Source organism: Lepus europaeus, chromosome 20, assembly GCF_033115175.1.
Source record: "Lepus europaeus isolate LE1 chromosome 20, mLepTim1.pri, whole genome shotgun sequence".
NCBI lineage: Eukaryota > Metazoa > Chordata > Mammalia > Lagomorpha > Leporidae > Lepus > Lepus europaeus.
Window position 1 is genome coordinate 4,179,134 of NC_084846.1, and position 9,361 is coordinate 4,188,494.

Genomic DNA, 9,361 nt, shown 5'->3' on the forward strand with positions numbered 1-9,361 from the left:
CGCTATGGCCGGCACACTGCACCGATCTGAAGTCAGGAGCCAGGTGCTTCCTCCTGGTCTCCCACACAGGTGCAGGGCCCAAGGACTTGGGCCATCCTCACTGCCTTTCCGGGCCAAAGCAGAGAGCTGGACTGGAGGAGGAGCAACCAGGACAGAATCCGGCGCCCCAACCAGGACTAGAACCCAGGGTACCGGCGCCGCAGGCGGAGGATTAGCCTAGTGAGCCGTGGCGCCGGCTCTGTGGGCTGTGATTTAACGTGCTATACCACTGTCAACTCTTTAATTTTTTTAAAAAGATTTATTTATTTGAAGGGCAGAATTACAGAGAGGTCTTCCATCTGCTGGTTTACTCCCCAGATGCTACAATGGCCAGAGCTGGGCCAATCTGAAGCCAGGAGCCAGGAGCTTCTCCCACATGGGTGCAGGTGCCCAAGCACTTGGGCCATCTTCTACTGTTTTCCCAGGGCATTAGCAAGGAGCTGGATGGGAACTGGAACAGCCGGGACTCGAACCGGTGCTCACATAGGATGCTGGTGCCGCAGGCGGTGTCTTTACCTGCTATCCTTTGGCACTGGCCCCCATTTCCATTACTCTAACTCCTTCTGGAGGCCCAAGCTCAGGGCAGGTGACACAGTCCCAGAGAAGATATCCTACTCACGAGATTCCTCAGGGCCCCGTGCATTTCCCTGTTCCTCAAACTGTAGATGAAGGGGTTCATCATCTGAGGGACCACAATGTACATCATCGAGGCCACGACACTCTTCATGGAAGAGCCACTCACGGCAGAACTCATGTACACCCCAAAAGCCGTCCCATAGAACAAGAAAACCACTGATAGGTGAGACCCACAGGTGGAAAAAGCTTTATACCTCCCTCTTGTTGGTGGCATCCTCAGAACAGAGGAGACAATCTGACTGTAGGAGAAGACAATCCCAGAAAGAGGAATGCCAGCAAATAGGCTAGCCACAAAATAGATCAGGAGGTTGTTGACGAGGGGGTCGGAGCAGGCGAGCCTGATGACGGGAACAAGCTCGCAGAAGAAGTGAGGGATCTCCAGGTGTGAGCAGAAGGAGAGCCGTAGCAGCATCAGGCTGTGCAGGAGGGCATTTGCAATGCTAATGAGCAGAGAGAGCAGAACCAGTAGGGCACACAGGCGGGGACTCACCACCGCCATGTACCGCAGCGGGTGGCAGATGGCCATGTATCGGTCATAGGCCATCACTGCGAGGAGACAGTTTTCCGAGCCACCCAGGATCAAGATAAAGCAGATCTGGGTGAGGCAGCCCGTGTACGTGATGCTGCGGTCCCGTGTCTGCAGGTTCACCAGCATCTTGGGGATGGTGGTGGTGCTTGTCCAGATATCAGTGAAAGAGAGGCTGCAGAGGAAGAAGTACATGGGCGTGTGGAGGCGGGCGTCGGAGCTGACGGCCAGCATGATGACCAGGTTTCCCAGGACGGTGACCAGGTAGATGGACAGGAACAGGCAGAAGAGGAGAGGCTGTAGGGCTGGGTCATCTGTGAGCCCCAGGAGAAGGAACTTGGAAATAGCCGTCTGGTTTCTGGCTCCCATGTTATTGATGAGCCTGAATGAGGATGAGAGTGGGGTGAGATGATGGTAACACAATTCATCCCCAGACCAGTGGTGGCTGCATTGCCTGGAAACTGATTTCTGCAGTGCCCCCTGTGGTGAGAATCAGCCATCTATGTTTTAACAAGGCCACCCGAAGAATATGATGTATGCTCGATACTTGAGAACCAGGGCTTTATAAAGGACCCAAGCGTCTCCCATTTTACTGAGTCCAAGAGAACATTAGCATCCTTTCTCCACCCCCCAGTTCTCTCCCATTGCTCCTCCCCCTTCAGTTCCCTTGTGTGAGCCCCAGCTGTGTTTCACACAGGGTACAAGCCGCCGAGACTGAAAAACCAAGAATCCTCAAGATGGCTTCTCCTTGCCTCCACACAAGCAGAAAGATGCTATGGAAGGCATGAGATCTATCTTGGAGACCAGAGGTGGCATGCTTCAGATTCATTACAAGACCTTTTCAAATTATAAGTTGCTTCACGCTAGCAACACACACTGGCCCACATTGGACCCATTCGGAAACAAGAGATTACGTCATGGATATGAAGTGCGTGGGCAGTGTGTGGCCAAGACTGAGTCTCAGCTTGACCAGTCTCTGGTAGTGCCCCTGGCTAGTTAAGAGCTAGCGATGGGGCCGACGCTGTGGCACAGTAGGTTAATCCTCTGCCAGCGGCGCTGGCATCCCATATGGGCAACCGGTTCTAGTCCTGGCTGCCCCTCTTCCAGTCTAGCTCTCTGCTATAGCGTGGGAAAGCAGTAGAAGATGGCCCAAGTCCTTGGGCTCCTGCACCCACATGGGAGACCCGGAAGAAGCTCCTGACTTTGAATTGGCACAGCTCTGGTCATTGCAGCCATCTGGGGAATAAATCAATAGAAGGAAGACCTTTCTGTCTGTCACTTCGTCTCACTGTCTGTAATTCGAACTCTCAAATAAAATAAATAAAATATTAAAAAAAGAACTAGTGATGAAGGGTGATTTAACCCACTGTGGTGCAGTGAGTTACATCACCGCTTGTGATGCCAGCATCCTATACGAATGCCTGTTCGAGTTCTGGCTGTTCCTCTTCGGATCCAGCTCCCCTCTAATGCACCTGGGAAAAGCAGCAGAAGATGGCCCAAGTGCTTGGGTCCCTGCCAGTCATGTGGGAGACCTGGATGAAGTACCTGGCTCCTGCCTTCAGCTTGGCCCAGCCCTGCTCATTGTAGACATTTAGGGAGTGAATCAGTGGATGGAAGATTCTCCCTCTCTCTCTCTCTCCCTCTCTCTCTCCCTCTCCCTCTCTCTCTCTCTTTCTGTAACTCTCTCTTTCAAATAAATAATTAAATCTTAAAAAGAGAAAGAATTAGCCTTCCTCAAAGATCATCTAGAGGCCTTGATTTTCCTTAAAAAAAATAGCATTTTTTTCTTTTTATTTGAAAGGCAGTGTTGCAGAGAGGAAGAGAGAAAGATATCATCCATCCCTGGTTCACACCCCAAATGGCTACAACAGCCAGGGCTGGACAAGGCCAAAGCCAGGAGCCCAAAACTCCACCCGAGTCTCCTACGTGGGTGGCAAGAGCCAAAGCACTCGGGCTATCTTCCACTGCTTTCCCAGACACATTAGCAGGGAGACTGATCAAAAATGGAACAGCTAGGAATGAACAGGTGCTCATATGGGCTGCTGGCCTCTCAAGCGATGCCTTAAATGGCTGCACCACAACGCCAGCCACCACTTGCTGAGCACAGTGTCATATCTTCTCTGTTGTCCTCAAAGAATACACACAGAAGTGGTGTGGAGCAGGTGGTTCTATCCATCCAGGAATGCTCTCTGGACCTGAGTAAATATTAGAAAATGCTGCTTCTTACTTCTGACTGCTCATAAGGCTCCCACATGGAAACACCATCGTGTCCATGAGCACAGTTCACCTAAGAGGACAGCACAACTGTGCCTGTGTGACTCTCTGTGTCACCTGGAAGGAGTGCTTTCCCTAAGGTTATAGGAAAAAGATGTTCTCTGTTGTACAGCACAGTAGGGTAACAAGCTGAAAATGGTTAACTGAGTATTTCAAAATAGCTGGTAGAGGAGGATTTTGAATGTCCCCAGTCCAAAGGCAGGATAAATATTTAAGGTAATAGATATGCTAACTACCTCAATCTGATCATGACACATTGTAGCCAGGTATTGAAATATCATGTACCCGGCTGGGGCTGTGGTGTAGTAGATGGTGTAAGCTAGTGCCTGTGGCACTAGCATTGCATATGGGCTCCGGTTCCATCCTGGCTGATCTACTTCTGATTCAGTTCCCTGCTGATGGTCTTGAAAGCAGTGGAAGATGGCCCAAGTGCTTGGGCTCCTGCACCCACGTCAGGGACTGGGAGGAAGCTCCTGGCTTCTGGCTTCAGATAGGCACAGCTCTGGCCATTGCAGCCATTTGGGGAGTGAACCAGCAGATGGAAGACTTCTCTCTCTGTCTCTCCCTCTCTCTGTCTGGCCACCCACCCCTGGCTGTAGAATCAATCTCTCTCTCTCTCTCTCTCTCTCTCTCTCTCTCTCTCTCTCTCTCCCTGCCTCCCTCCCTCCCTTTCAAATAAACAAATGTGTGTGAGGAACGCTAAATGAGAGAAAAAATGCAAAGCACAGGCTCCTAAGATGAGAAAGCAAATGATCTGTGGGCTGTCAGAAGATGGAGACTAACCAGACAGCATCAGGCATCTGAAAGGGAGTGTCCCTGGAGCACGGGTCTCCCCGTCCTGGGCATACACAGGCAGCCCCCAGAGGATCCGTCCATTGGTATAGTTTTTAGACAAGCCCTGAATCCAGGCTTTTCCACTTGCTTTCTGAGTGGGGAAATTCTTCACTTGTAGGAGACGTCTCCGTGTCCTCATTTAAAAAATATTTATTTATAAGAGTGACAAAGAGGAGGAGGAGGAGCAGGAGAAAGAGAGAGAAATCTCCCATTTGCTGGTTCACTACTCAAATAGCTGCAACAGCTGTGGCTGGGACAGGCTGAAGCCAGAAGCCTAAAACTCCATCCAGGTCTCCCTCATGGATGCAGGGGCCCAAGTCTTGGGCCATCTTCCACTGCTTTTCCAGACCATTAGCAGGGAAATCGATCGGAAGTGGAACAGCCAAGACTCAAATAAGCACTCACATGGAACTCCAGCATTGCAGGCAGTGGCTTAACCCACTGCACCACATAGCAGACCCCGGTGTCCTTATTTTTTATAATAAAAACTATGCTTACATCTTGTGAGAATGTTGCAATGGTGAGAACAGAATAGAATAAAAGGAGCCAGCACTGTGCTCAGCCTATAGGGCCCCTGTGCTGACAGTATATATTTTTTATTTTTTATTTATTTGTAAGGTAGAGAGAAGAGAAAGGGACAAAGAGAGAGAGAGAGAGAGATCTCCCTACTGTCAGTTCACTCCCCATGGCCAGGAGCCAGAACTCAGCCTGGGTCTCCCCCGTGGGTGACAGAGACTCAAGCACTTGAGCCACCACCTGCTGCCGCCCAGGTGCATCTGAGAAGGAAGCTGGAATTGGGGGCTGAGCCAGGACTGGAATCCAGGCACTCAGATGCGGGATGCAGGTGTCCCCTGCAGTGCTGTAACCACTGCACCAGATGTCTCCCCCAGCATTCCTCATTTTTCTTTTCTGCCACGAACGACAGCCCCTCCTCAGAAGCACGATGGAGGGAGCGAACTGAAAGAAGATGAATGAGAGCAAGTGACGTCCATGTGGTAACTGCACTTTTCAGGGAAGAGTTTCCATGCCAGACTCTCCTTGGGAATCTTGGTTATGTAGAAATCAGTGACATCATCGATTTAGCATGGACAGATGATGAATACATAGCCATGCAAATCGGCTAGATACTAAAATGAATTGCACGTATGAATCAACACAAAGACTGAAAGCCTGCAAGAGAAAAATGTTTATAGGACAGAGAGCCTACAGCATGAGGAATTGTTTTATTCTGGGACCAGTGCAATGGCACAGCAGGTTGAACCACCAGCTGCAATGCCAGTATCCCATATCAGAGTGCTGGTTCAAGTCCCAGCTGCTCTGCTTCTGATCCGGCTCCCTACTAGTGCACCTGGGAAAGCAGCAGAAGATGGCTCTTGTACTTGGGCCCCTGCTACCCATGTGGGAGACCCAGATGGAGTTCCTGGCTCCTGAATTCATCCTGGCCCAGCCCTGGCTGTTGTAGCCATTTGGGAAGTGAACCAGTGAGTTGAAGATATAGCTTGCACTTGCTCCCTCGCTCTCTCCCTCTCCCCTTCTCCACCCCCCCCATTTATCTGTCACTCTGCCTTGCAAACAAACAAACAAAAAAAACCTTTAAAAAATAAAATAGAAAAATTTTTAAAAATTTAAAAAGGGGAAACCAACCCTCCCCTCACCTTGATCTTACAATTGCAGCCTCCAGAAGGAGAGAAAGCCTGTGTCTGTCGCAAGGCCACCTCCTCGGCGCTTTGTTCTGCCAGCTCCAGGAAGCTCACACGCTAGAAAACTCTCCCTCCGCACTGCCCCCACCACCACATGAATCCAGATGAGTGTCAAGATATTTTACGGCAACCATGGTGCTTTGAGAAGGGGAGATTTACGCTCGGGAGGACCCTGGGACTTGATGTTGCAGAGAGAGAGACGGAGCCCAGCAGAGCGAGAGCTCGGTGAGCGTCGGGGTGAATGTATGCAGCACATGTCATGAAGTCAGGCCAGCAGGAGGCTCCAGGGGGCTTGTCTCTCAGCGTGCAAGCGCTCTCCTCACTGCTTCTCTCCAGTGAAGTTATAGCAAAAACCACCTGCCTTTGTGTCCAAAGTATTAACCAAGAGACTTTTGGTTACCTGATTGACTTAGAAGCAAATGGTAGCCGGCACCATGGCTCAATAGGCTAATCCTCCACCTGCAGCGCTGGCACACCGGGTTCTAGTCCCGGTCGGGGTGCCGGATTCTATCCCGGTTGCCCCTCTTCCAGGCCAGCTCTCTGCTGTGGTCAGGGAGTGCAGTGGAGGATGGCCCAAGTGCTTGGGCCCTGTACCCCATGGGAAACCAGGAGAAGCCACCTGGCTCCTGCCTTCGGTTCAGCGCGGTGCGCCGGCCACAGCGGCCATTGGAGGGTGAACCAACGGCAAAGGAAGACCTTTCTCTCTGTCTCTCTCTCTCACTATCCACTCTGCCTGTCAAAAAGAAGAAGAAGAAGAAGAAGAAGAAGAAGAAGAAGAAGAAGAAGAAGAAGAAGAAGAAGAAGAAGAAGAAGCAAATGGTGTTCCACAGCTCACCTGGCTCCTGAAGAGGGAAGACAGATGGGGGACTGGGACAGGGGCGGGGGCAGCCACCTGGCCAGAAACGTTCCTCTCCAGGAGGAGGCTCAGGGATGTTGCATTCTGACTGGCCAGGTCATATTAGAAGGAGGCAGAGTGAGGTGGCCACAGACCAACTCCGACAGCCTCTGGAGCCCCCGGAGCCCAATATCCAATGCTCCTCGTTACAGCAGCTATTTTCATGCCAGTCTGATCCCAGGAGGGCAGGTCCTTGAAGACCAAGACTACAGAAGAGAGGAATTTGGGGTAACAGATTCCCTGAGCCTGTGAGACCACACATCCTGTTCTCCCTACCTGTGTCTGCTCACCTGCCTTCCGTGTCACTTTGGCACAATCACACATCTCCTTCTACAGTGAATTCCAGCCTTCTATCTATCTATTATTTTTTGTTCCAAAGGCATCACTAATGTCAGGATGCCTGATTCCAATTTCAGGGGTGGAAATAAAATTATTAGGGCCGGTGTTGCAGCATAGTGGGTATAACTGCTGAGGGTGACACCAGTATCCCCTATGGGTGCCGGTTTGTGTCTCGGATGCTCCACTTCTGATCCAGCTCCCTGCTGATGGCCTTGGAAAAGCAGCAGAAGATGGCCCAAGTGCTTGGGCTCTTGCACCCATGTGGGAGACCCCTGTGAAGATTCTGCTTTGGCCCTACCAGGCCCTGGCTGTTGCGGACATTTGGGGAGTAAACCAGCGGATGGAAGATCTCTCTCACTCTCTCTGTCTCACTCTGGCTATAACTCTGACTGTCAAATAAATAATTAATATTTTTTTAAAAATGAGAAAAGAACATTTATCTATATGAGTATAACTAATATAACTAGATATAAATATAGCTAAAACATTAGTAAAAATGTTTCTCATTAAGAGTCATAGAATGTCTCCTGACCCTCATTTTTTATTCTCTATATTCTACTAAGCAGATTCCAATCTATAATCTATGACCAATTTTAAAAAGTATTTCTCTTTTTTTTTGAAAGGCACAGAGAAAGAGAATTTTTTTAAAGATATATTTATTTGAAAGGCAGAAAGAGAGAGAGGGAAACTCAGAGAGAATCTTCCATCTGATGGTTCACTCCCCAAATGGCCACAATGCCTGGAGTTGGGCCAATTGGAAGCCAGGAGCCAGGAGCTTCTTCTGGGTCTCCCAAGTGGATGCAGGGCCCAAGTACTAGACCATCTTTTGCTGGTTTCCCAGGTGCGTTAATAAAGAATTGAATCAGAAGTAGAGCAGCTGGGACTCAAACCGGCGCCCATATGGGATGCCAGCGCTGCCGGCAGCAGCTTTACCCATTACATGGCTGCACTATCCTCAAGACAAAGATCTTGCACCTGCTGGTTTGGTCCCCAAATATCTGTACCAAACTGGAAAATATATATCATAGGAAAAAAACTGTTTACAGATTTCAAAATATTTTCACTAAGTAAACCAGTATTTTAATTCTATTTTCCATAAACTTTTTGATGTACTCTTTTTTTAAGATTTATTTTTGTATTTGAAAGAGTTTCAGGAAGAGAAGGAGAACAGAGAGAGATCTTCCATCCACTGGTTCACTCCCCCAAGTAGCTGCAATGCACAGGGCTGGGCTAGGCCAAAACCAGGAGCCCAAGCATCTGACCATCTTCCACTGCTTTCCCAGGCCATTAGCAGGGAGTTGGATTGGAAGTTGAACAGCCAGGACCTGAATGGTCATCCCTGTGGGATCCTGGCACTGTGGGTGGTGGCTTCACCTGCTATGCCACAATGCTGGTCCCTTGAAGCACTCTTGTATTTCACAATATTGTGTCACCCTCACTACCATCCATCCCAGAACTTTCTCAGCTTCCCAAACCGAAACTCTGTCTCCCTGAAGCTCACCCCTCATTGCCTCTGGCACCCCACCCCATTCTACTTCCTGTCTCCAAGGATCTGACAACGCTAGCATCTTTGTATATGTGGACTTGGGTGTCTTGGTATTCTAATCGCTGTAAACGCGTGGACTGAACCATGCAAGCTGTAATAGATGTGCTGGGATTTCACTGGGCAGTTTTGCAGGCATGTTTTCCCAAGTGTTCAAGGAGAATTAAGTTCAATAAAAGAAATTATTTCAGAAAACTATAAGGAAAAGAGTAGTTTTGCCTCCTTTCCTGTCGTAAGGTGAGCATTACTTTGATGTCAAAAGTAATAAGATGTGGGGGCCTGTATTGCGGCATAATGGGTTAGGCCACTACTTGTGATGCTGTTGTTAGTGTCCCATATGGATGCTGGTTCGAGTCCTGGCTGCCCCAGTTCCCATCCAGTTCCCTCCTAATGTGTCTAGGAAAGCAGCAGAAGATGGCACAAGTGTTCGGGCTCCTGCCCTACATGGGAGACTTGGAAGCAGCTCCGGGCTTCTGCTTGGGGCCAGCCCAGCCCTGACTGTTGCAACCATTTGGAGAGTGAATCAGTGGATGCAACACCTCTCCTTCTGTCTCTCCTCTCTGTAACTCGTTTCA

General features: G+C 49.6%; 1 protein-coding gene across 1 annotated transcript; it reads right to left on the minus strand.

The window, feature by feature from the left end:
* Positions 1-616: 616 nt before the first annotated feature.
* LOC133750029 (olfactory receptor 7G2-like) lies at positions 617-1,573 on the minus strand. The gene has a single exon (XM_062179417.1). It carries the CDS (start codon positions 1,568-1,570, stop codon positions 617-619), a length of 954 nt encoding a protein of 317 aa, XP_062035401.1. The 5' UTR covers positions 1,571-1,573.
* Between the last annotated feature and the right edge of the window lie 7,788 nt (positions 1,574-9,361).